Here is a 27,574-nt window from a genome sequence, read left to right on the forward strand (position 1 = left end):
TAATCTCTTCAAATATTTTCTCGGGTCCTTTCTCTATCTCCTCTCCTTCTGGGACCCCTATAATGCGAATGTTGTTGCGTTTAATGTTGTCCCAGAGGTCTCTTAGGCTGTCTTCATTTCTTTTCATTCTTTTTTCTTTAGTCTGTTCCACAGCAGTGAATTCCACCATTCTGTCTTCCAGGTCACTTATCCGTTCTTCTGCCTCAGTTATTCTGCTATTGATTCCTTCTAGTGTAGTTTTCATTCAGTTATTGTATTGTTCATCTCTGTTTGTTTGTTCTTTAATTCTTCTAGGTGTTTGTTAAACATTTCTTGCATCTTCTCGATCTTTGCCTCCATTCCTTTTCTGAGGTCCTGGATCATCTTCACTATCATTATTCTGAATTCTTTTTCTGGAAGGTTGCCTATCTCCACTTCATTTAGTTGTTTTTCTGGGGTTTTACCTTGTTCCTTCATCTGGTATATAGCCCTCTGCCTTTTCATCTTGTCTATCTTTCTGCTAGTGTTGGAGGGTCTCCTGCAGAGGCGGGGGGTGGCTGTGGCTCACCGTGGGGACCTAACTTCGGTATTTCTGACATGACACACCCAAAGCATCTTCTAGAGATTCCTCCCTTCCTACCCTGATAGTCTGGGGAGATTAGTTCTCCACAAGAGGACTAGGTCAGCTTTAGGTTTTCCTACCCAAGGCCTCCAAAACCACTATTTCAAAGGCAACTATTTTCCCCTTTTAACTTTTCTTAGCATTTTAGCATCTCAGTTAAAAAACAGTTCAGAAATGGAGTAAGTGGAAGTAAGTTCAGGTCTTTGGGCTTCATCAGCTTGCCCTGAGTGATGCTGGCAGCCCCGTTATAAGGCGGGTGCCTGGGGGGGCCCCTCTTTCCACCACTCTGCCAGCACAGGGTGCTCAGAACACTGCTGGCCACGGACCAGTGAGGCAGGCGGCCTCACACTGCTACCCATCTTCTGATGGGTCACAGGGCCTGTGACGCTGGGATCCCACACAATCCCGGCTCGTGGACAAAGCGCTCCTCCTTCACCTCAACTTCCCGGCTTGAGTTTGATTCTGTGCACAACTGCCGAGGTCCCCGAACCCGCTGGCCCCTGGCGGGAAGGGGGGCGAGTCCTGGCGGACTTCCAGTGCCGGCGGAGGGGCTGGGCTGAGCCTGGTGTGTCACGGGCAGCCATCAAGGCCGTGATCAGAAGGATAGGTCACCAGCGTTAAAGACCGTGGATATGGGCTGGTCTGGGGGCGGGGGGCGAGGGTGTAAGAGAGGTGGGCCTGCCATGGTCCAGGCCGGCAGTGACGGCGTCCTAGAGGAATCTGAGTGGTAACAGCAAACCTGCCACCCTGTGAGAGGGCACAGTCCCCGCCCCTGCAGGCTGCCCCCACCGTGTCCTAAGTGCAGGTGCGGTAGGCTCCCCTCTCAGCGCACACCCTTCGTGGCTGAAATTCAAAGTCATCTTCCGACCTTCTGGGGCTATGTTTTCAGGCTGCTAAGCTGCAGGCATGGCTTCCTGACAGACACCCCACCCGAGTGACAGGTGAGGCCACAGCCAGGCTGGTGTTTGGCTGAAAGCATACAAAGCACTGTCCTTCTGAGTGGGGAGTTTCACCAGAGGCTGAACGGAGATAGAGCAAAGCATTTCCTGCCTTAGACCTGAAGAAGCTGGTCAACCCAAGGGCCTGGCTTCCTCTCCATTCCAGCTGTTTTTCTAATGAAATATGCTGAAATGGGTAAGTCATAAAGTCATACCCCATCTGCTAAGACACCACCTATGGTCATCAGAATAATGGCCCCCAAAGATGCCCACGCCCTAACCCAGGGGACCTGTGAATACCTTACTTCACATGGCAAAAGGGACTTTGCAGAAGGGATTAAGTTAAGGACCTGGAGATGGGGAGAGGATCCCGGATTATCCGGGCAGGCCCCCTGTCACCTCAAGGGTCCTTATAAGAAGGAGGCAGGAGGTCAGAGCAAGGGGAAGGAGATGGGGTGACGGAAGCAGAGGCTGGAGGAAGGGGCCCCAAGTCAACGAATGCAGGCGCTGCTAGAAGCTGGAAAAGCAAGGAAACAGACCCTCCCCTAGAGCCTCCAGAAGGATCACAGCCTGTGGACCTCTTTGAGACACCTGACCTTGGGAACCATAAAAGAATGCTTTTTGTTTTTAAATCACTGGTTTGTGAAAATTCAAACAACAGTGATGGGAAACTCATACGGATGGCATGTGCAGCTGGCAACGCATAGTAACTTCTGGGCTCTCCCCCACTGTGTCACAGCAGCCTTAGGGGGTGGGGGGCACCCCTCCCGGGAGGACCAAGAGGAGGCTGCTCATGAGTGGTGGGGGGAGGAAAGGAGGGGACCCCCGGGTGTGTGTCTGAGAGGTGGGATGTGACCAGGGTGACATTCAAAGATTTCCCCAACAGGACGGGTGGGCACTGCCCAATGAGGCCGGGCGCTGGCATGGACAGCTGCTGCACGATGGCCACATCCCAGGGTGCCCACCTGCTCAGTCACCTGCGTGTGCCCAGGACCACCTGCTGGCACCTTTTCCATGAAAATAACATGATTTAAAAAATAGTCCTTGTGCTAAGTTTTACCCTCGACCTAGGGACAAGTTAATTCTACACCTCCAGAAGAAGAAGTGTGACCCCTTGGTCCACGCCATTGTGCTTTCCTGTCATCACTAAACATTTGCTTCTCGGCTCCTTCTTCTGCCACCTGGAGGAAAGCCACTGGTCCCTCTTCAGTGTCCCCATGCCGGGAGCACACGGCCTCTCGATATTGCCCTAGGGGGGCTGTTCTCTGGAGTCAGGTCCCAGGGCTGCCCCCCGTCCAGCTGTGCAACTGCCTGTCTCAGAACTGGGGCACCTCCCTCTGGACCCCTCAGAGCTGCTCCTTCTCTGGGCTGGCGCTGACCTGACCGCTGGCTCTCACCAGGGCAGGACCCACATCCATGTGGGCAACGGGACAGGGAAAGGGTGGTTTGGGGCACAGAAGAGACTTTACCCACCTACAGTTTTGCAGAAGAGAAAGTGAGCTTGTGTCTACAAGAGTTAAACTGTAAGAAATGAAAGCATCTGTAGTGAGTTGACGGTGGGCCCCCAAAAGATCAGTCCATTCAGCACCCGAGAATGTGACCTTATTCGGAATAAGCGTCTCTGCAGGTGTCATTAAGGACCTGACACGAGAGCCTCCTGGATCACCCAGGTGGGCCCTAGATCCTCTGTAAGCATCCTCATAAGTCACAGAGGAAGAGAAGAGAGGCGGGATGCAGCCCCGGGAGGGAGACGGAGGATGGGCTACAGCCCAGGGACGCAGGAGGCATCCTCCCCGGAGCCTCTGGAGGGCGCGGACGCCTGGCCTCCAGAACCGGGAGGGAACACACTGCTGTGCTTCGAGCCCCCAGGTTGTGGTCGCGGCTGTGCCGCCCGGGGACATGCACACACACTCTCACTGCCCCGCGTCCTCACCTCTCGGCCCCTTCACGCTGGAGCAGAACCACGAGGCCAGGGACCGGCCCAGCTCGCAGGCCACGCCCCGGAGAGCCCCGCGGGCTCACAGCCTTCTCAGCAGACTGGCATCAGAAAATCAAAGCAGAGCTACCGGGAATGTCAACCCCACCCCTTCACCGGGTGTCTGACACGCTTCCAATGCCCAGTGCCAAGAACCCAGAGCCCACGGGGCCACCCCAGGCGCAGCCGGCCTCGCCCTGTGCTTCCCCAGAAAGGAGAGTACAGCATGGGGGAACAGGGGCCGCTGCCCTTTGGCATCGAACACGGCATGTGACATTGTGTGCGAGGCGGCCGAACAGCGACCTTGGCCTGGCAGCGCCCGGTCGGGCTCCTCGCTGGAGCCACAGCGCAGGGCGGAGAGCGGAGGAGCGGGGACACTCCCTGGAAAACAACAAATAAGGTGTGACACTGTCCAACGGCCCCAGGGGACTCCATAACTATTATTTCAGTTTGGCCCAAATTCCTCTATACACAAAACAAGATGTGACCTGAGAAAACAGAAGCAATCTCTCTGTTCCCTGGGGGGCTCCCCAGGCCAGGAGGCCCAGCTCTGGGGCTCCGGGCCGCACAGGCCCACGGCCAAGGCTGTGACGGCACGAGGCACATGGGGGGCCTGCGGAGGGCTCAGCGCCACAGGGGGTAGCCGGTGAGCCCCAGACCGCCCCACACTCTCACTCCATCCATGGTGGAATGTTCCACCAGGAAGTACGGCTGGTGAAAATGGAGGTCCCTTTCTGTGCTTTGGAATACGAGTAACATTTTAGAAACAAAGTCCTCTCTGCACTCACGTAGCCCTGACGTCCCCCAGGCCCCTCAACGTACCCCTAGAAAAAGCGCTCTCCTCCAGCCGGGGTTCACTGTCTCCACCCAAAATGAACCAACGCGGCCCCTCCTTGATATCTTTGAAAGGTAATTCTGGTCACACAAGGGACTGAGGGTGAAGTGTCGGGGGTGAGGGCTGTTTCATCGTCTCCTTTTTCCTAACGAAGGTCAACTTTCATTCTTTGGGAGCTTCCCTCAACTGCAAAGCACCTTTGCCAACAGGGCTGACCTTGAGGAGTCTGGCGGGCTCTCGAGGAAGGCCCACTTTGTTTCTTAGCTGGCGGTGCTCAAAGGGCACCCGGGAGACAGTGAACAAGCGAGCTCTGTGAAACGTAAGCGCATTTTGCACAGTGGGTTTTGAAGTCATGTTTAACAGTGGAGCTGTGATCACAGTAATTTACCCAGGGAGCAGCTCCAGAAAAGGAGAGGCCAGGAATCGTGGCACGACAGGAGTCTTCCTTTCCCAAACGTCCCCACCACCACCACCACACACAGCACCAAGGCCCGGGGAGGACCAGCCAAGACAGACGAGATCCACTTGTTCTGGGCAAATCCTAAAATGACACTGTGCTCTGTGTCTGAGGCAATCGCCTCCTAGCTGGGAAGGGATTCTGCAAAGCAGAGGAAAGCAGTTCTGCAGACCACCCTTCCCCTAAAAGCACCCCAAATCCAGTGTGGGTCAGACTGACGTGCTCTCAGTTAGGCCGGGAAGGGGAGGCACCCCTTCACCCTTCCACTCTCAGGACGCTCTGTCCCCAGCACTCAGGCGTTCAACCGACAGGCGTGTCTGCAGGAGAGAGCGCGCGGCCGGGCTGGGACCAGGCCGGGGCCTCGGAGCCCGGAGGAGGCCTCTGCGGGTCTGGACCCAGCACTGCTCCGCTCAGCGGTGCCCCTCGAGGCCGGGGGCAAGGAGTCAGCCTCCCTTCCTTCTCCTCTGTCCCCCCACGGCCCGGGGACGGGTCTGACTCAGCTTTTCCAACGGCTGCCTCCCTGGTGAGGCTCCTTCAGAACCAGTGAGGCTCTCGCAGCCCGGACACCCCCGACCCCACGGTGAAGGGCTGCTTTCTGGGGGCGCATGGCCTCATCTCAGAAGACACGACAGACAGAAATCACCACGTGCCAGGAGGGGACAGTCCCTGTACCTCTTCAGATGAGCATTAATGTGAAACAAGCATGGGAACCGTCTTGTTTCTGGGCGGGGCTGGGACTGGACCTTGGTGTCAGGGAAAACCACCAACACCAGCGCTGCCCTGGATGGTGCAGGCAGGCTGGCGGAGGAGAGGGCCGGAGGCTTCTCTGCTCTGCCCCCGCCACTGCGTACGGCACGGGTGACCTGTGCCCCCTCCAGAGAGGTTACGTGCCGCCAAGGGATCTGGTGGCAGTGGTCGCAGCAACCGTGCGCGTAGGGTCTTCGCAGAGCTCCGTGCCTGGGGCAGTTTAAGGGAACAAGTTTATGCTGCTCTTCAGCAGGATAAAGGCCCCAATCACATCTGAGTTACAGAATTTACCAGACTGAAAAGTCAAACCGGCAAACCGTAACTTCACAGATGCATCACCAAAGGCAGACTCGAGGCTCTGGCTCCTGTGTCCTGGCAGATGGGCAGAGGCCAGGGCCCGGGACAGGCAGGGTGAAAAAGTAAACTGTACACGGGACCCAAGCAGCCGAGGCAGCGCCCCTCTTTGTCGGCGGAGTTCTCTTACCTTTTCGGATCTTGTCGTAAAAGTTAATGGCGTCCACGGAAGCTGTGACTATGTTGGTCTTGCAGTGACGCGCGGCCACAATCCCGGCCACCTCGTCCATGAGCTTCATGGTGACCCCTGCAGAGAAGGGCAGGCGGCAGGTTAGACATGGGGAAGGGAAGCCTACTGCCCGTCCTGGAAACAAGTTGTGGGAAACAATGCCCCCGTTCCCACCCGCAGGGCCGCAAACCTGGCTGCCTTGAGAGCTTTGGAAGATGACTGTGGCTGAGGTTTTAGGCCACTGACAAAGTGACGACCGTTCTCCTAACCTCTACAGGCATCCTATCCTGCCAGGAAAGCTTCGTCACACTCTCCACCAGGATGGCCGCAATCAGAAAGCCAGACGCCAAGCGCCGGTGAGAATGTGGAGAAATCGGAACCCTCTACACGGCTGCTGGGGATGGAAATGGTGCAGCCGCTTTGGAAACAGTTGGGAGGGTCTCGAAAGGCTAAACACAGAGCTGCTACGTGACCTAGCAATTCCACTCCTAGGTGTGCACCGGAGAGAAATAAAAACATGCGTTCACGCAAAGACTTGCACACGAGTTTTTGATCCCATGAGAGCATTACTCATAATAGCCCCAGAGTGGAAGCAACCCAAATGTGCACCAACCAATAAATGCACAAGGAAAATGTGGCATAGTCATATAATGGAATATTATTTAGTAGTAAAAAGAAACAAAGTACTGACACAGGCTACAACATGGATGAACCTTAACAACATTACGCTGAGTAAAAGAAGCCAGACACAAAAGACCACATATTGGAGGATTCCACTTATATGAAATATCCAGAATAGGCAAATCCACAGATACAGAAAGTAGATTAATGGTTGCCTAGGGATAGGGGTTCGGGAGAAGTGGGGAACGGCTGCTAATGTGGTTATGCAGCTTCTCTTTGGGGTGATGAAAATGTTCTAAAATTGATTGTGGTGACGGTTGTGTAACTCTGAATACACTAAAAATCAATGACTTGTAATGGGTGAGCTGTACGGCATGTGAATTACATCTCAGTAAAGCTGTTACATAAGAAAACAAACAAAACTAGACAAGTGGGCTGACCGAAAGAGCACTGTCGGGCCAAGGTGTCTAAAACCTCAGGCCGTAGACGTTTTCTTCTGCTCGCGCCCCCTTAACTGACGGGATCAGGACGGCATACCTGCTGCTAACGCCCCAACCCCCGTTCCTGCCCCACCAAGGGCAACACAATATTCTTCTTATCTCATATTTAAGACCTTAAACCATATCTTTTATTAGGTCAAACTACATGAAATGGCCAATATTCAACCGCTTTTGACCTATAAAAGCAGCAAAATGATACTGATCTACCTGATAACTATCAGAAATCTTAAAGTCATGGGGACTTCCCTGGTGGCGCACTGGTTAAGAATCCGCCTGCCAATGCAGAGGACACGGGTTCGAGCCCTGGTCCGGGAAGATCCCACATGCCGCGGAGCAACTAAGCCCGTGCCACAACTACTGAGCCTGTGCTCTAGAGCCCGCGAGCCACAACTATGGAAGCCCGCATGCCTAGAGCCCGTGCTCCGCAACAAGAAAAGCCACCGCAATGAGAAGCCCGCGCACCGCAACGAAGACCCAACACAGCCAAAAAAAAAAAAAAACTTATGTACATTCACTCAAGGATACAGAATGATTTCTAAAAATGCAGAGAGAGGCAGGCTCATAAAACCCTGGCTCCCAGGGAGTCATGTTTCAGGTGGGGCTCGTGGACTTCAGTGCCTGCAGGGCCAGGCAGGTGACGCCGGACAGCTGACAGCGAGGAGAGCTGGCGGGGACCCTTCTACAGGACAGCTGCTGCTCGGCCCCTCCTACTGTCCCTCACCCGCCCAGCACGACCAGACTAAAGATATTTCAAGAGAAGCCTGGAACCTACGAGTTTATGAGTAATCTATCAATTTTTAAACACTGGTGATTAATTAAAACTCTCTTTACTGTGAAGGGGAAACAAAATACAATAAACTAAAAACAGGACAGAAGCCCCTTCTGTAATGGACCAGAGGCCTCGTACAGATACTACAGCAGAAGACACTACTTACAAGGAACATGGGAGACAGGGAGGGGCCCTCTGTCTGGGAGGGGCATACCTGGGGGTTTGGTATACTCTTCTCTCTACTTTTGTGTATATTTGAGCATGTCCATAATAAAAAAGTTTTTAAAAAAAAAATTAGGGTTGTTGATTTTAAAATTATGCTTCTATTACCATGACTTTTCTCATGCAAGATCCTGATGATGACGATAAAGCATGGAGACAATGGGGCAGAGTTAGCTGGCACCTGCCACTCTCAAAGCGTTTTCAAAGATACTGCGTCATTCTGCTCAACGGAGGCTCAAAGTCACACAAGGTCCAATTCTAAAGAGAGTGCAAATGAGAGGCTGGGGAAAGGCTCTTCGGCAGAAAACAGAACCACCGGTGCCAGGTTTTAACCCTGGGCGGCTGGCAGGGCAGGGAGGCTCCGGGCTTCAAGCAGCTCGGCGCTCAAGGTCTGAGACAAGGGGTAACACCTGGCTTTGCGAGGAGCCTCTCTGGTGGGTTATTTTAAGTCATATTGGAAATGGACCCGGGAAGCCATGCCTAAGCCCAGCACGAGTCCTTCCTGGCCTTTCTACCCACAGTGAGGGAGGGGCCTTGATGAAGGCAGGGCAAGTGCCGGCTTAGCAGCCAAGTCCCTCACCGGCCCAGGGGTCCAAGGAGGTGAAAACACAGGCCAGCATACAGGTCACCTGGCGGGGGAGGGCACTGTCCCTCCCACATGGTGGTCCAGAGCTGGGACGGCCTGGGCCTGAGTGCCCCCTGCCCCCGCCTGGCTGGGGACCCTGAGCGGGCAGATCACCCTCCGAGCTCTGGGTGCTGCATCTGCAAATTAGACGCGGTGGCAGCGGTGACAGGCAGGTGGCTTTGAGGAGCAAACAGGAGGAGCCCAGCAGCTACAGCTCAGAGACTCAGGGGCTAGTGGATGTCGCTGAACTCCACCCTGATTTAATTCGGGGCTTTGGGTAGAGAGCTGTGGTCTAGAGGATAAATATCAACAGAAAAAGAAAGACAAGGGAAATGTCTCAGAACACCAGGAAACACGTTGGGCAAGGGCGACACACACCGCCTGCGGATGAGGCCGTGGGTCAGTGTGCGTGTTTGCGCCTGCGTGTGTGTGCACGTGCGTGTGTGTTTGTTTCCCAGAGGGAGTGAGAGAGCCCAGACTGAGTGCTCCTAGGCTGAACTGCCTCATAAAATTCACGTCGTTAGAGCAGCTGGACAAGTGGTCCCACTCTCGAAAGGACTCGGCGTGAGCTGTAGGCTTGAATTCAGAAGCTGTTTCCCGTAGACTTACTCCCAGGGCGGTAAGTGACCAACAAAGCTCATTCAGTGTCTGGGGTCGGCTGCATTTGCCATGAAACACAGCTGCAAAGACGATAATTTATTACATTATAAAAGGCCGATCCAGAGTCTTGAAACAGTTGAATGCAAGAAGGATGAGGAGACAGAGGGGATTCTGGTAGAAACTGTATGCGTGTGTCACGGGGGAGGGGGGTTTGCGGGCATTTTAACCAGAGGATGTTAGAAATTTATGGCGGAATGTGTATTACGTGCGGCTGTCCTGTTTTTCGATGGAGACGCCAGCGAACTCAGCCACGTCAGGGTCCTTCTGGGAACAGACGAGACAGAGATAGCCAGAGGTTTTTTTCGAGAGAAAAACAAAGAAAGGCGACACTGGAGTCTGGCGCAGGATGGTGGTGGGAGCAGAGAACTAGACGAAAAACAGCGGGCGTTTACGGAGGTCCAGGCGCAGGCAACGCTCCAGCGCGTGGCTCAGAGCCCCTCGGGCTGGAAGGACACTGTCCTTGTTCACTGATGCCCCCCGGGGCCGGCCCCATGGTAGGCCTTTAGCACATACGGAGTGTAAGAACAAATGAATGAACGAACGAATGAATGAGTGCTGGCCCTCCCTGGACAGCAGCCTCGGAGGGGGAGGGGCCCTTATTGTCTCCGTTTTACAAAGCAGGAAGTAGAGGCACAGAGAGGCACGTGTCCGTGGCTCACACCCTCGGGCAGAGGTGGGGACCAGCCCCTGACCACAGGCCACCAGAGGCCACGTCGCCTCTCGACCCAGATCCCACGGTACTGAGACTAAGACAGGACAGTGGAGAATGGAGCTCAAGGTCCTGCTGAGAGGTGGTGGTGGCAGCGACATCCGTGTGTGCAGGGTGGGGGTCCCGGACCCAGAGCTCCCAAGTCACCTGACGGTGTCATCGGGGAGGTGTGGCTTGGAGGTCGGAAAGAAAGAATTTATATTGGGATTAATGTTTAGAACACAGAAAGTACCTACAATTAATCCCTTATTTGTAGGTCCTGAAAAGCAGAAGCTAAGAATGGAAGACTAAATGGAACAAATAATAATCAGCTCCTTCAACCAGCGTTTTGCCCCATTTATCCAAAATGCAGGGACTTCCCTGGTGGCGCAGTGGTTAAGAATCCACCTGGCAATGCAGAGGACCCAGGTTCGATCGTCGGTCCAGGAAGATCCCACATGCCACAGAGCAACTGAGCCCATGTGCCACAACTACTGAGCCCGCGAGCCACAACTACTGAAGCCCGCATGCCTAGAGCCCGTGCTCTGCAACAAGAGAAGCCACCACAATGAGAAGCCCGCGCACTGCAACCAAGACCCAACGCAGCCAAAAATAAAAAATAAAAAATAAAAAAAATTTTAAAAATGCAGGTAGAGGTTCCACGACGGACTTCACTGTTACGAAATATACTGCAGATCCAAAGCGTGTGCTAGCCAGGATGGGCTCTGAGCCCAGGGCACAGGGGGTGGGGCGGGGGAACGTGAGCAGCTGTCTGAGCTCCTGGTGCCAGACGCCCCATCAGCCCGGTGTGGCACCCCCAGACCACCGCATCACGTGACACGGAAGCTGGCACAGGGTGGGGACACGCCTTATTGTCCCCGTGTCCTGACCAATTCAGAACCTGACACACAGCGCTCAGAAAGGGCTGCAAGTGAGTAAGTGAGTCAGGGACCAAAGGAACGCTGAATCGACCCCAGGAAGCAGCTCCAATAGCGAGTCACAGGACCCAAACCTGTGTAACAATCACAGTTAGTCCAGGTGAGGCCAGGAAAAGCCAGGTGAGCTGCTAGGGGACGTGTTCGATGACAAAATCACTATTCATCTCACACTTGAAGAGACAGCCCCCTGCCGACCCCAAGAGCCAGCACACAAATCTGAGCTGGGAGACCAGGGAGAGAACTGCGATTGGCTGAGACCCATAGGAAACAAGTGGTTACAGTGACGGCTCCTGGACTGAGGTCCTGACCTCCCAGTGCCCAGGTCAGGGGGCAGACATGACCCCACCACGTGAGTCTACTATCAGATGATACCCCGAATCGGGGTCGATCCCAGGTACTGGGACAGTGATATACGGGCAGCGGGTGACAAGGCTGAGGAGGAATCCCAGCACTGAGGGACAGGAGGTCTGCTCCACAAGGAGAGGAGCTGCAGACAGGCCTCACCTGGACCATCTCCGCCCACCTCCGTTATCTCCACCTCCCGGGGACCACGGTGGGGTCAGTGGGAAGTGACAGCAAGGTAGATTTTAGGGCTCACTACACAGAAAAGCTTTCTGGGGGAAAAACTTAGACTTGTGCAGAACTCAAGTGTTTGGCCTTCTACAGGCGGGGCTCCCGGCCCCCCGCTTTGCGTGCGGGTAGCACGGGGTCAGCGCTGGAAGCAGAAACCTGTGCCCGCGGCTCCCGGCGGCCCCAAGTCTGTTCTCACAAACGCGATGGAGAAGCGTGAAGCATAACCGGGCCCTCTGGGGTCCTGTGTGCAAAGTGGACTCTGGCAGCTACTTAGAGGGAAGGGGACTGATCTCGTAAAACCGAGATTACAGGCGCCTCGGAGACATTGTGAGCTCGGTTCCAGACCCCTGCAATACAGGGGATTTAGAAATAGAGTTGGTCTAACGAATTTTTTGGTTTCCCAGTGCATATAAAAGTTAGGTTTATACTACACTGTAGTCTATTAAGTGTGCAATAGCATTATGTCTAAAAAAGCAATGTACATACCTTAAATAAAAAGAATTTATTGCTAACCAATGCTAACCATCATCTGGGCTTTCAGTGAGTTGTAATCTTTTGCAACAGCAACTGTCGCAACCAAAGTCACTGATCATGGATCACCATAACAAGTAGAAGAATAATGAAAAAATTTGAAATATTCCAAGAATTACCAAAATGTGACACGGAGACATGAAGGGAGCAAATCCTGTTGGAAATTGGGTGCTGGACAGAGTTGCTCAATGCAGAGCTGCCACAAGCCTTCAATTTGTTTAAAAAAAAAAAAAAAAAAAATCTGTGAAGCGCAATAAAGTGAAGCTCAATAAAACAAGGTCTGCCTGTATAATAAAATGTTGATTATGAGCCCTCTTTCCTCTTCCCGGTGAGGAACAACCCTGGACCCATCGCTGCATGGGTCTGGGCTGAGACATTCTTGTTCTCTGTTGCTAAGGGAAAATGGCCCTTGCAGAAAACAGACAATAAAATCCACATAATCTCATCCCATTATGACATTTGTAAAGAAAGACTGTTATCACAAAATACCCTTATCTATGATTGTAGACACAAGACATTACAATCAATGTGTCCACTGAGAAAAGTAAATTTTCTTTAAAAACAAAAACAACCAGAAACCCAGCTGCCTGGTTTGTAACTGCCCTTCCTCTAACTTTGCCCAGCCGGGCCCCCTGTCCTGCCAGAGGGAGCCACCAGCCCTCTTTGACACTGGAAGTCACCTTCTCCCCTTCACTTTTTTACGCTTTAATTAAAAATATCAAGTATCCGAGTTTTCTCAAAAATGCCTCTTTCCAGGTTCCCACTGAAAAACCTCATCAATTCCTTCCCATTTAGATACGATAGGTGCCGCTGACGATGGGAAAAGGACTTTGGCAAATTAGTCTGTCGTGAGCTGCTCTTATTACCCGAGATTCGCCATTTAAAAGATGACAACAAAACTGTAGGATTTGCCGCCCTTGGATACTGCGTTCATTTCAGGAATTATGGGAAGGAAAAAAAGTAAGACTTTCTTGGCCACTAACATGCCAGATAAACATCAGGTACAATAAAGATGTCTAAAGAAAAAAAAATTAAAAAAAAAAAAAAAAACATATAGCAAATTCAGGGATCATAAAAAAAAAAACAAAAAAAAAAAACATCAGGTACAAGAGATATTTTGGAATCTAACACCTAACTGCTTACAGGTTTGCTTTTGTTTTTTGTTTTTTTTTTTTTTAATTTTTTTTTTTAAATTTATTTATTTATTTATGTCTGTGTTGGGTCTTCGTTTCTGCGCGAGGGCTTTCTCTAGTTGCGGCAAGTGGGGGCCACTCTTCATCGCGGTGCGCGGGCCTCTCACTATCGCGGCCTCTCTTGTTGCGGAGCACAGGCTCCAGACGCGCAGGCTCAGCAATTGTGGCTCACGGGCCTAGTTGCTCCGCGGCATGTGGGATCCTCCCAGACCAGGGCTCGAACCCGTGTTCCCTGCATTGGCAGGCAGATTCTCAACCACTGTGCCACCAGGGAAGCCCCTGCTTTTGTTTTTGTTTTTAAAGTACTGACAACATGTTGACTGGCCTGAAAATAGAGGCTGAATTTTCTTTTCCCGGCCTGCCTGGCTGACTGGGTCACGCCTGCTGCAAACCCAAAGCAGCCGTCGGCAGCTCAGAGCCCGGCGCCACTGACTGCGCTGTGGGGGGCGATTCGTGATGCCCCCATTTCTATATTTAATCCCAGCTGAAGGAGTGTGGGTGCCGGCCTCCTATATTAAGAAAACGCTAGTAAGTTCATCTTATTTTAACTAGCCCACCGTTTGGAAAGCACAGGGGGAGTTATTCTAAGAGCCGGTTAGGCAACAGCCTCCCGAGACTGTCTGGCTTCTCCCCCTTCAGGTTCCAAATGTACTTGCAGGTCTCTGGGAACCGGGACCAAGGGCAGAGGAATATTAATTAAGGTAGCTAATAAAGGTTGTTTTTGGAAATTAATGCACAGTGAGTGAAGACGATTGGTTTCTAATGACAAATGTCAAGGGTGAAGGCAACTGGTTTCTAATGACAAATGTCAAGGGTGGGATCTGGCGGAGGCCTCAGGCACAGCTGGATGTGGCTCCCCCCGCCCCGGGGCAGCGCAGGCCCAGGGAGCCGGGGGGAAGGGCTGCCCGGCCACGAGGCCACGTCTTACTTCTGTGTCAGGGAACTGGAGAAGGTCACAATTAAGTTTGCTTACTGCTGTTTGAGAATCAATGCCTTCCCTGTTTTGAACAGGCAACGGGGGAAGTAGGGCACGCGTGTTCCTGCCCCAAATGCCATGGAGAAGAGGGAAAGGTGGCAGTGGTTACGCACGAGCCCCTCCCAGTGGGACGTGGTGGCCTCGCCGGAGTCCACACGAGGCAAGGTCACGCCTTTGACGGCCCATAACCACTCTGGAGGGTGTCAGTTTCCTCCCAGGAGTCCAGGCTGCAGGCAGGGGTGAAGGCTAACATGGAAGAATTCATGCTCCTGACGTTGAACAGGAAAGACACCGTTAGGGGACATCTGCCTTGTGTGCCCCTCATGATCGCAACCAAAGGGGAAGCAAAAGCTGATTAACGGGGCACCAAAACCCCAAGCACCGGTGCATTCGTAGGGAAGGACGTGCGCAGGCTGTAGAGCTGACTGGGTTTCTCAAGCGAGATGCTTTGCAGTTCAGGAAGAAGAGGGACCGGGAGCCACACAGGTCCCCAGCCGCTCAGGGGACCAGCGCGGGCAGGAGGAAACCAGTTCCGGGATGGGTGTCAGCAGGTCCTTTGAGCGGGGAGGCAGGAAGCTCACGGGCAGCTCACAGCGCCTGGGGTTCCAGGGCTGTAACCAGACCCCGGCTCCCGCCCTTCCGTCCACATGCACAGGACGCTGCTCACTGGAGCCTGGGCGGCAGAGAATGGTGTTTTCAGAAACAAGGATTCTTGCAAAGTGAGAACTGGAAGGAACGGGGGCCATCGCCTGACACAACTCAGCCTTACGATGAAGAAACGGGGGCCCAGACCGGCCTTCACGCCCTCACCTCTTGACCCCATGAGACCAGAAGCTCCTCAGAAGGAGGAAACACGCCTTCCTGGCCTCCTTGCTTCCTCCCCGGCCACAGGTTTGACACCCACTCCAGCACGCAGCAGGGGCTCCGACGAAACGAGGTCACAGAGCTGGAGAGGAGCATCTGTGCCTCCTTCTGCATTTTTCCGTGAAATCGGTTCCTCTTCCAGGTGTAGAGGACCGCTTTTTCATAACCGCCCCACGAAACCCGAGCAGACACGAGCGTCTGTGCAAGGGTCGCACGCCTCGCCTCGCCTCCCAGACCTCCTTCGCTTGGCTGGGGCTCCTCCCGGCCCGCATGTCCCCTGCCACCCCGGGGCTGCCGTTTCTGCCTCCCCCTCTTCCTTCGGGTCCCGCGAGGTCCCCCGGCCTCGGGATCCTGGGGCAGCCGTGCGTGTCCCCTCGGCGGCTGGACGCTCGTGTGCAGGACGTATTGCAGGAGCAGTTCTGTCTCTGGACGTCTCAGGCGGGGCAGTGACTGCGTCCCCGAGCCCCACACGGGGCTGGCGCACGGGAGGGGCTGCCGGATGCTCACCAAGTCAGGGGCCGTCATCACGCGTCCTCTGGGGGGCTGGGGGGGCTGACCTGCTGTTGCCCCTGTCAGTTCTGGGGCCCCTCTGCCCACTCAGGGACAGTCTTCTCTCTCTCATCTTTACTCTCTCTGGCCCCTTCACTCAGCACGTGGCCCATCTACACCTCAGGGAAGGGATCCGTCCAGGCCCGGGGAGCGAGCAGGCCGGGGCGGGGGCCGTTTTACACGGGGTGGCCAGGAAAGCCCTCTCCTTTTCTCCAGAGACGTGAAGACAGAGAGAGGTATCTGCGCAGCTGTTTGGGGACCACAACCCAGGCAGAGGGAAGGGCAGGTGCAAAGCCCGCAGGTGGAAGTGCCCCCGCCGCCCCCGCCGTGTCCCGGGAAGCCGAGGAGCAGAGCCCGGGAGCTGACACGGTGGAGCGGGAGGCGTGTGGGGAGACGGGTCCCGGAGGCCTTGCGAGCGCAGAAGCGGCACGAACGGAAGGCCGGGCTTCTACCTGGAGTCAGACGGGAGCCACCGAGGGGGCTGAGCAGGCCCGGCTTGACCTGCCTTCGGCTCTGAGTGGACCCGTGAGGCTGCTGGGCTGCTCCTGGTCACGGAACTCGGACCAGGTGTGAGGCCTTTTCCACGGTAACGCGCATGTCCCGGAGGTGACGGTGGAGGTGGCGAGAACTCAGGTTTGAACGTAGAGCCCGAAGGACTGGCTGACAGATGAGACAGAGAGCCTTGAAGAGAGACCGAGTCCCGGAGGACCGCAGGGATTCTGGCTCGACAACCGCAAGGGCGGCCTGGCCGCCACCACAGGGGGAGCAGAGGGGCTCCGTGCCTGACATCAGGTCGGAGAGGCCCGTCCCGAAGAAGCAGCTGGAGTCAGGAGCCACTGGCCTAGGCTGGCATGAGACAGAGGAGTCCCGGGGGGAGGGAGTGCAGGGGTGAGGATGGGGCCCCGGGTACCCGACGCCGGGCAGGACAGGAAGGAAGGCGGAACGGCACAGGGACTGAAGGGGTGGCAGCGGGCGGAGGAAAGCAGGGGAGGGCGATCCTGGGCCTTGGGAAGGAGGTGGCAGGGTGGAGGGGAGCCGGGTGGACCGTGAGGGCCAGACCCGCCCGCCGGCTTTGGCAACGGCAGGTCAGAAATGAGCTTGACGGGAGGCACGAGTTGGAGCCGGCTCCAGGGAGGACCTTGAGAGGGACTGGACTCGGGGCACGGGAGTGCAGACACCCCAGGGCACCGAGCAGAGAGCGCCGGTGCTGGGGGTGGGGAGGGGGGGTCAGGCAGACAGACACGCGTCCCCTGCAGGAGCGTGGGCACCACAGGGCGCCGTGAAGCACGGGGCAGAGCCTGTCCTACGAGTGGGCCCAACCCGGCAGCTCAGTCTGAGGACATGGGAGCCACGTGCCCAGTTGGATTTACGGCCCGTGATTCTAACAGAGAAAAGCTGCCAATGGCTCAGGACGTGGCCACCGGGCAGCGTCAACTCAAACCATCTTTCCAAAAGATTTTTTTCATTCACTCAGTGGCCGTTCACCAAGCTCCTTCTCTGCAGAGCACCGTGGGAGACCGGCAAGGGAGATGGGGACCTCCAAGAGACGAGCGCCTGAGAAAACCACAACCAGCACGGGGGGCAGGACGAGAGAGGCCGTGGCGTGGCGGCTGGCGAAGGGCGTGCAGCTGCCTGGGAGGGAGGGGCTCAGGGAGCACAAGGAGGGCGCGGGATTTGGGATGGGCAGGCGGACGGCGCCAGGTGGGAAGAACAGGGCGAACAAAGACACCGAGGCAGGAGAGCAAGAGGCGCGTTGAGGGAAAGAAAGTCACAGGGTGAGCGCGGGGAGCCGTGAGCCGCGAGGCGGCAGGGGCCCCCGGCTGAGAGCCACACACGCCGCGGGCAGAGCTGTGGTGCCCCCATCTCCGGGGTCTCCCCTCTCCGATCCGGCCCTCGCGGCCAGATGGGTCTTGGCAGAGCACAGCGGTCCCGGCTTTGGGGAGCACGCTTCCTTTCACATCCGGCCAGTTGTGGCATCAACACTCCCCCTCGGGCTGGGAAACCCACGTGGAAACAGCCGACGGAGGGCCAGGCGAGGAGAGTCCCCCAGGAAAGAAATCAGAGCACAGGACATCTCAGGAACCAACACGGGAGAAGGGAACGCCATCTTCAAGAAGATGAATCAAAGGCGCACACACAAAACCAACGCCCCCTGTTCATCAAATTATGAAAAAGTCATGTTTCATGATCCGAGTTAAAATTCACCGACACAAAACACACCTTAGAAAACAAACAGACCTGCAAGCAAAAACAATGAAAAGCAGTTTTTCTATTTCAGGCAAGCCTTTTTTATGATTATTCATTTCATGTGCTGCTACCTTACTGAATTTTTAATTATTTGAGTTATTTTTATCACTGAATCTCTTGGGTTCTCCAGGTATGTTACTGCACCATCTGCAAAGCCAGATAGCTTTACTTCTTTTCCGCCACTTCCTGTGCCTTTATTTTTTTCCTCCTGTTTTACTGCAGTGGCTAAAATCCCCAAAACAACGTTAACTGGGGTCCCTTGCCTTACTCCTAACCTCAGGGGAAGATCCTCCGAGCTCCCCTCTGAGTAAGATGTTCACTTTAGGGCTTTTATCATGTCCGGGAAGTAAAATCAATTCCTACTCCGGGTGTTTTTATCAAGGATGGGTGTCCGGGTGAGTTTATAAAAAGGTCTTGACTGTGGCAAGAACATAAACACCCCCGCAGATAGCTGCTGGGTCACCCCTTTCAGCCGGCCATGGGGGAGGGGAGAGCAGAGGGGGAACGGCCTTTTCTGGGCTGAGATCCCAGAACTACCAAGAGGAGAAAGAGAGGACTGCACACGGATTCATGCAGGACTCTGAGGGCAGAAGCCAAAAGCCCGGCCAGCGCTTCTGCACAGAGGCCCTGAAATTCAGAACCGCGGAGAAGCAGCCAGCCCGCCTTCCCACACAGCAAAACGAGCGTCCTCTGCTCACCCCCTGCATCCTTTCTATCCCCTCGATGAATTATCGGAGGCTCTGTCCCTGCAGCCAGGAAAGGAGGGAAGACCCAGCGTCTGACAGGAGTCCTGGATTCCCTCTGTGATTTCCAACCCTTCCCACTACATCTCTCACCAGTTCGGCGTTGCCAAGATCTGTGTGGTGTGTGCTTTTTTAAGTGGCAGGGTAGGAGCCAGTCCTCAAGATGAAGACTATCCAATGCGTGAAAATCACAGAAAACAGGACGGGAGGAGGTTTCCAAAGACCCATACGCAGTGCGGAATTACCGAATAAAAGCCAAATTAGCATCCATCTCAGTGCACCGTTTCCTCCTGCGATTGGCATCTACTGAATTACAGCTTACAGGAGACGTTCATTCAAATGGCTTAGACACCATTCTTGCCGACAGTATTCTCGCTATAGGAAAATACGATAAAATCACAGCGCTCAGTGTTTTCAGTACGGTATTTATTTTGTTCCTTCGCGCCTGGTGAGTTACGAGGCACTATAAGAAGTGATTAGGTTTCGTAAAATTATTAGGCATGGTTTTTAAATCATGAGCACAAAACCCCTACTAAAATAGGCACTAAATATTGTAAAGCCATTGTAAACACTTCTTTAACACACATTAAAAAACGCGTTTGTTTTAAATGCAGCCGCACAGGCTCCGTAAATAAGCACGATGTGCTGTAGGTTTCCAGGGGATTCCAACAATTCCCTCGCTTCCTGCATTTCACGGACGTCTCTCAGCATGTGAGGAAAGATGGGACTGAAGAGTATAAACTTTCTGCCAAGGAGACAGTGATGATGGAAATGCCACATTTAGTGAACTTCCAACATCTGGATGAAATAAGCAAAAACTCTAGCATAGTTTCACAAATTTCAGGTAGAGCAGAGCTCTATGAGGCTCAAAGACAGTTCTTAGCAGTTACAGAAGCCCGGCCTTTGGCTGGCAAGGGCTGGCGAAGAACAAGAAGGCTGGTAAGGCCACGGCTGCTCTCAGAGAAGAAAGATACCCTGATTGTCACAACATTCACAGGGCTGGAAAGCACCCTTTGTTGTAAAGTAGAGCTTCCCTTAGGTAGGACTAAGTTAATCATATCTAAGGGCATCGCGAGCAGCGTTTAGTTGAAAGAGGAAAAAAATCATGAAATTGAAAAAAGAAATACACAGAAGAGGATTAGTTAAAAAAAGAAACAAACTTGAAAAATATATCTCAAATCAGGGCCCATTCTCTGATTCTGACAGGTCCAGGGCCCCTCATCCCAAGCTTTTCAACCCAAGCCTGACCTGTGCCTCTTGTTCACGGAACAAGCTTCTGCAAAGCACCTCTCTGGCTCTGTGTGAAACCCTGGAGCCAACACAAAGAATAAGACTGAACCCTGCTCCTGAGGCATCCCCTGGTAGAAGTATCAATGTAATCCTGCACAGAGTGGCACCACTGGAACTGGGTTTTGAAGGATGAATAGGAGTTTTCAAGAGTGGAGAAGAAAGGAGAACTTGGCATTCCAGGCCACTGGAAATGAAGAGTGCAGATGAACGGCATGTGCAAGTGCCAGTCATGCCTGGGGGACGATGAATTGCTTGGTACCCCCGGAGGAGCGGTGCCCAGACTCCACCACCCACATACCACCGACACAACTTCTGCTAACGGCTACACCACTTAGCAACATTTCCCCTTATGTTTTTCTTTAAACCGACTTGTTTTTTAAGGTTTACTTTGATCTCATCTGAGATGATAATCTCCATTAAATCATGGATTTGATGTGCTACTTATATCTTCCCTAAATCACCCAAAAAAATAACTACACACTGTTAAAGTAAAAAGTGTCCCTATGTGAGCCTGCAGCTAAGTCCTCTTGTGTTCCAGCTGTGGTTCCCAAGCTGGGAACTTCAAGGCCTGTATTGTCTGAGGTGGAATCTGATTAAAGGAAGAAACACATGCAAACGCCAGAGGCAAAAACGTGCTGAATTAAGCCCTCTTTCTTAGCGGGTCACACTGTCACTCCCTGGTGACTTCACTGTCCTCCAAAAGGCCCTGCCCTGACCCACGGGCAGCCACTAAACATCTCGTGGCCATGAGCTCCCAGGGCTGCGTGTGACCCTCCCTTAGGACAGTCACCCATCTGACTTTCATTCCCAATTTTGAAAACGGGCGCCGACAGTACTTCAGCAATTTATTATGCAATCTCTTAAAAGTTTAAATTTACACTTCATTAAACACAAGAGCCTAAACTGGGTCAGATGGCAGCATGGCCTCCTGGGGGGATTAACAAGGAACCAGGAGCAGGAAGGGGACCACGAGAATCACTGGTCCTTACCTCCGTGCACGAAGCCGTGCAGGGTGCAGTCGGAAGGCCCCACCAGGTGGATCAAGCTGGACTGGCTGTAGCTGACCGTGTTCGGTTCTGGAATCACAAAGGAGAGAGATTAGGCCGCGGGACCGATCGATTCCCACGGCCAAAGGGCCCAGCAGTGGCGACAGTGCCCTGATGTTCGCGTGGTCCCCGAAGCCTTCCCATTGCCATCACCTTAGGTGGGATTTCTCTAAGGAAAACCGTGGTCTCAAAACGCTCCAGTCCGTGAGGGGGGAAGGCTTTCGAGAATTAATTAGCCACTCTGCTAGTGGGTCATGACACTACTCCCTGGGGACACCAGTGTCCCCAGCGAGGCCCTGCCCTGACCCCCGAGCAGCCAGTGAACACCTCCTGCCTATAAGCCCCCAGGGTTGGTATGACCCTCGGTTAGGAGACAGTCACCCATCTGACTTTCATTCTCAAGTTTGTAAACAGGCACTGACAATATTTTAGTAATTTATTATGCAACTTCTCAAAAGTTTAAATTTCGACTTCATTAGACACAATGGTAGGTGGAGACTCGGAACTGGATAGAGACGCCACAGACGTGCATCCCTAGACCTCACCCTGGGACTCCTGCCAGCCCTCAGTCCCGGCCCGGCCCCGGAGGCACAGCACCGAAAGGTGTGCTGGCCTTTCCTCCAGTGTCCCCCATTCATCTTCCCAGAGCACCAAGTCTCTGGGGGCATCCCTCACCCACGCGGCACTGCTGCTGCTGAAATATCTGTAAGAGGCTGCACTTCAAAAGAAAGATGAGATAAAGCCCCGTCTCCAGAAATCGATACTGTCCCTCGACACAGACTCTTCCAACGGGGTGGGTAACACCAGCGTAGGGTCTTCTGAGCAGACCCCACTGCTATGCCTGCTTCCACCTTCCCAAAGCCTTCCGGGAGGGATGACGCCCATTTGTTCCCTGCCTGGACAGCTGGTGTGCCCCTTCCTGCCCCAGCAAGACCAAGCTGCCGAGGAAGCCAGCCTGCAGGGCCCCCGAACGGCTGGGACACCCTGCAGGTGAAGAAAGGTCCTTCCTGTGTTTGGCGGTAGACAGAAAAGTCTGTGCAGGAAGTAACGCTGCTCAGGACCCAGGAGGGACGCCCACCCAGAGGTCGGGGCCTGGGTCTCTTAAGCATTGACAGTTGCCTCCGAGACTTTTCCTGATGCTCCCCCACGTGGGATCTCAGACTGTGTGGTTGCCTGAAGGGGTCACGAAGCAGGAAAAACTGGAGTTCCGGTGAGCTGGGGCCTTAAGGATTGACTTCCAAACTCAAGATATTTTCTATTTGTTCTCAAGCCTCACGGCTTAGAGAGACTTAGACTCAAGTTGCGAGCTCGTGTGTGAAGTGCCATCTGCTCTGAGAGGTCCCTGCGGGAAGGACTCAAGCATCTTGGGATGCTCCCAGCCGGGAGGGCCCTCGGCTGTGTCAGAGGCAACGAAGTGGCTCCAGCCTGGGGTGCGGGGTGGGATGGGGGGAGGGGTCTCTCAGTATTATCCACAGTCAGTTCCCACCTCCGGGGGTTCTGGCGACAGGCCTGCTCCCTTTCCGCCTGCTTCCCTGGCTCAGTGTGACTGGCAGAGGCGGGCGCCAGCCGCCACGGGAGGTCCCAGCTCCTGCCTCGGGTGAACCCTCAAGCCGGGGACGTCGGAAGCCGCAGCCTGTCGTGGCATCAGGAGCTGGTGGTCAGCAGCCGAGTGGAGAACTCCCTCCCGAGAGGCCACAGTCTGAGGACTCCGCCATCCAGCCCACCCACCTGCATGTGGGCCCCGCGGGAGCAGGTGCGCAAGGATGCTATCTAAAACCAGCCAACAGATGACACGGACGACTCCAAAGGCTCTGGGAGGGGAGCTCCAGGGTCCCCTGGCATCCCCAGGGGCTTCGGTCAGTGCAGACGACCGGAGGGAGGAGATGCTCCCTCTCGCAGCTGCCTCCCAGGCCCCGGGGCATCCAGAATGGCCTGGATCATCCGAGACCACGCTGGGCCTCGGGTAATGTCGCCGGACACGCTGCATGGGATGAGAAGGGAGGCCCTGAGAAGGCGTCCAGAACTCTGCCCTGCCCGGCTCCTAATTTCACTCCACGTGGAGAAGACGCACCCGAAACCCTCCTTGTGCTCAGGAAGTGCGGGTAACAGCCCTGGCAGGTCAGGGTGCACCCAGGGCCACGCCTACTGTGGCCTCGGGGCTTCAGACGGCTGGACCCGGCCTGGGGAGGCTGGGTGGAGGGGCACAGCCCAAGGGCCACAGAAGATGCCAGCGAAGTCCCTCTGCCACCACAGCCATCAGAGAAACACTCTAGGCCAGCTCTGCCAGCCCACGACACCCCTGATCTCCAAGGACTGTCTCCCTTGGGCCTCTCTCTTCAAAGAACAAAAAGGCCCCGAGAGCCACGGGGTGCCCTACTATGCTTTCTTTGCTTTGGGTCCCACTCATAAAAGACATCAAAGTAGCTATTTTACAGCATGAATGGAAATGAAAAGCCTCAAGTTTGGCCTGCTCTCAGGAACTGCTCTGACCAGCTAAGAGGTTTGCGTGTGCACAATGACAAAAGAATTTTTTAAAATTTCAAACAATGGAAACAGCATACAAAAATCTTTGTCATGTCAACTATCTACTTATTCAAGTGACAAGCCACTTGAAATGACTATAACAACCTAGTCAAAGAGATGTCCCCACTGTTCTGCAGTCATGTTTAAAATATCAATTAAGCTGTGTCTAATGATTTAGTGTTCTTGGAACTGGCACTGATGAGCTTTTAACGAGGGAAAACACCAAAATTCTGATGGGAAAAAAAAAAATACACCCACACACCCAACACCCAAGTCCTCCTTCCCTGGGCCGTGGCCCGTAACTCATGGGGCTCCGCAGGGTGGGACCGTGTCTGTGGGTTCACAGCCCCTGGATCAGGCACTTCCTGTCCTCAGTGGCCTTTCCCCCGTTCCTCACGTCCTGTTCCTTAGGGGAACTAAAGGCAACTGTGAAGAGGATCTTCGAAGTTCAAGGTCAAGGCACAGACATCTGGGGGTTATCCGTGATCGCTGCCAGTGCTGCCTTAACAAATAGATGGTGGGGCTGGACAGGATTCCGGGTCGCTGTCCTTGAGGGTGAGGTGTACCACGTGTGACCAGAAGGCAGGACTGGGCAGCCCCTCTCCTCGCCCTCCCCCGTGCACGGTTAGACCGCGTTTCCCAGCCTCCGCTGCACGGCTGCTCTCCTGACACAGCAGAGTGAGTGGAAGTGCTGCATCCAGGCCCAAGGCTTCAAAACGCCCGAGAGGTGAGCCTCCCTGCTCTCTCCCCTCCCGAGGTGCCCCGAGAGCCACCTGATCAAAGGTGCAGGGCTACAAGACCAAAGGGCCTGAATCCCGAGTCCCCACCTCCTGGAGGAGATCCCCCGATTAGGAGTTTACAGTAAATAAACCTCTACTGAGTTAGGAGCTAGGATTTTAGAGTGTAAGCAGCTACAATGACCTTGACTAATGCAGTGCCTAATCTTTGAGCCTGCGATTTCAAAATGAGGTCCAGAACCTGAGTTAGGTCCCCAGGGCAGCCAGAGACGAGCACAGAACTCCCTCTTCCGTGCTTGCAGCCGAGGAACCTGAGGCACAGAAGGGCTAAGTCCCCACGGAGCAGAGCTGGGATCCAAGCCCAGAGGTCCGGCTCCAGACCCTGTATTCCTCCTCCTGCTCCCTCCTGCCTCCCCCCTGCCCCCTGACCCAGGTCAAGTGCTGCAGAGAGCGGGGTGACAGGGCCTGGCCAGACCCTGGGGAGAAGGCTCTCCCGCCCAGGGCAAGCCCCTAACGGGCACCAAGCACTCTTAGGGGCGGCTCAGGGCTGATCAGCCTGCGGGGGTGGCCGGGCACTGGCTGACCTCAGGGAGGCAGGGTCCAGGGCCTGAGCAGGAATGAGGGGCGGGTGTGACTCACCAAGACCCCGGCTGTCCCGGTAGTGGGGACCGGACTTAGAGGTGAACACTGCTTCAAACACAAAGGCCGGGGAAGAGGCAGGGCTGATTTTTTAAGATTTATTTATTTATTTTATTTACTTTTGGCTGCGTTGGGTCTTAGCTGCAGCACGCAGGGTCCTCGCTGAGGCACGCGGGATCTTTCGTTGTGACGCGCGGGCTCTTTGTTGTGGTGCGCGGGCTTCTCTCTAGTTGTGGCGTGCAGGTTTTCTCTTCTCTAGTTGACGGCACGCGGGTCCAAGAGCGCGTGGGCTCTGTAGTTTATGGGACACGGGCCCTAGCTGAGGCGCGCGAGCTCAGTAGTTGCGGCGCGCGGGCTTAGTTGCCCCATGGCATGTCGGATCTTAGTTCCCTGATCAGGGATCAAACCTGCGTCCCCTGCATTGGAAGGCGGATTCTTTACCACTGGACCACCAGGGAAGTCCCAGGGCTGATTTTGTCATAAACCCAACAGCTCCCAGAAAGAATGGTGGGTCACGTGGCCAAATAGTCCCTACACAGTTAGAGCTGGACAACTAATGGCCATGGGTTGAAGAATTCAAGGTAATTGTGTTCTGTCTCATCAGATGGAGAAAACAATAAGAAAAACTGGGCCTCTAAAGAACTCCCAGACTCTCTGAAAAGACACCTGAAAGAGGAGGTCGGCCCCTCGTGGGGATTGCTAGGCAACAGCCACAGAGGCTGAAATGTGATTCTGGTTTCAAAAGTAACAGAGAGCGGCAGGTCCAGAGGGCCTTGCAGGCGCGGGGTTGGGGGGGGGGGGTGGCAACTCTCGGGCCAAGCCTGCCTCATCAGGGTGGGGCGGGGGTTCTCCCAGGAAAGGGGAGAGTGTTAGAAGACCCCAGTGACAAGCGCACACTGCAGTATTCAAAAAGACCAGAGAGTGGATATGTGACTTCCTTAAGAAGTGGTTAAAAGCCAGTCCCTATTGCTGAGAAAGATGCGTTTCTATTAGGGCCAGAAAAGAAAAAAATAAAAGCTTGTAAAAATCTATCAAGAAATCTTGAGATTTAGAATGCCACTTTCCATTAATATCATTAGAGAATAACAGATCCTGAAAAATATTATGGATCAGATTTACAATCAGAGGACGGCAAACAGAAAATTATCTCATGAGTGAAGGAACTTAAACTGACTGAAAACCCTGAGTAATCTTAGTTCCCCAGACAGTCAGTCAAAGGAGTAAACCAGGATGAACCTCATGGCTCTCAAAGCCCGAGACTGAGCCTTCGGCCCCGGCCTCCATCCAGCACTGGCCAGTAACCGCCCAAGGACGGGTGGGTCCAGCCCCCAGATGCCAGCCAGCGCCTCTTCCGAGCTCCCCTCTTTGCTGCTTTTGGGCTGACACTGTCTCTACCCTTCTGTCTCTTACAAGGACACTGCTCGTTGGATTTGGGGCCCGCCCCATGTTTGTGGGTAACACAGGATGACCTCATCTTGAGGTCCTTAACTTGATTCCACCTGCAAAGGCCCCTTCTGTGAATAAGGTCACAGTCACAGGGCCCAGGGACCGGGCGTGGACCTGTCTTCCAGGGTGGGGAGCGCTGCCTTTGGGCCCGCTCCAGCCTCTCTCCCAGGAACACCCCTGGCACCGAGTCTGTGCCTTTCCCGAGAGCTCTCGGCTCCCCTGCGTCCCTCTGCAGTCCTCCGTGCCTTTGCCTGACCTGCCTTCTGAAAGCAGAGGCTGGGCCTGAGGTCGCTGCCTGATGGTGGCATGTGCCCCAGGGCCTGGATACACTTGAGTCATCACAAGAGCCCGCAGGCCTGTGGATTACCATCTATTTACATTTTATTGTTAAAAGATACAACTTTATCAGGTTTCATCAAAACAGCAACATTCTATTTATACCTATAGGTTTTTCTTCTCTTTTTTTTTTTTTGGTTTGTTGAAAATGCAGAACAGTGGACTTCCCTGGTGCGCAGTGGTTAAGAATCTGCCTGCCAATGCAGGGGACACGGGTTCGAGCCCTGGTCCAGGAAGATCCCACATGCCGCGGAGCAACTAAGCCCGTGCACCACAACTACTGAGCCTGTGCTCTAGAGCCCACGAGCCACAACTACTGAGCCCATGTGCCACAACTACTGAAGCCCGCACGCCTAGAGCCCATGCTCCACAACAAGAGAAGCCACCGCGATGAGAAGCCCGCGCACCACGACAAAGAGTAGCCCCCGCTCACCGCAACTAGAGAAAGCCCACGTGCATCAGTGAAGACCCAATGCAGCCAAAAATAAATAACTAAAATAAATAAAAGAGCAGAACAGTAAAGACACCAACCTACAGTGCCCTGGCCCTCACTGTGGGCAGGTGAGGGTGGAACTCAGGAAGGAGACCGCAAAGTGCAGACCCCTACACAAACGGCACAGACGCCGCCAGAGGAGTCAAGTGCACACCCGATAAATGACAGAATTCGAAACCCAGAAAGCCCTGTCCGAGTCTGCGCGCCTGCTAGGTGTTCACCAGTCCCAGCCCCCCTACGCCCACCCTGATGCCAAAGGGTCCCGCAGCCAGGAAGGCAGGCGGGCGGG

General features: G+C 54.3%; 1 protein-coding gene across 1 annotated transcript in view; it reads right to left on the reverse strand.

Annotated features, from left to right (window-relative positions):
* ACOT7 (acyl-CoA thioesterase 7) overlaps positions 1-27,574 on the reverse strand; it is a 98,784-nt gene that overhangs the window by 28,717 nt on the left and 42,493 nt on the right. The window contains exons 6-7 of the mRNA XM_036863411.1: positions 21,055-21,141; positions 6,038-6,154 (exon numbers count right to left, since the gene is read on the reverse strand). Of these exons, the coding sequence (XP_036719306.1) occupies positions 6,038-6,154; positions 21,055-21,141 (204 nt within the window). The remainder of the gene's footprint in view (positions 1-6,037; positions 6,155-21,054; positions 21,142-27,574) is intronic.

This window comes from Balaenoptera musculus, chromosome 1 (assembly GCF_009873245.2).
Source record: "Balaenoptera musculus isolate JJ_BM4_2016_0621 chromosome 1, mBalMus1.pri.v3, whole genome shotgun sequence".
Taxonomy (NCBI): domain Eukaryota; kingdom Metazoa; phylum Chordata; class Mammalia; order Artiodactyla; family Balaenopteridae; genus Balaenoptera; species Balaenoptera musculus.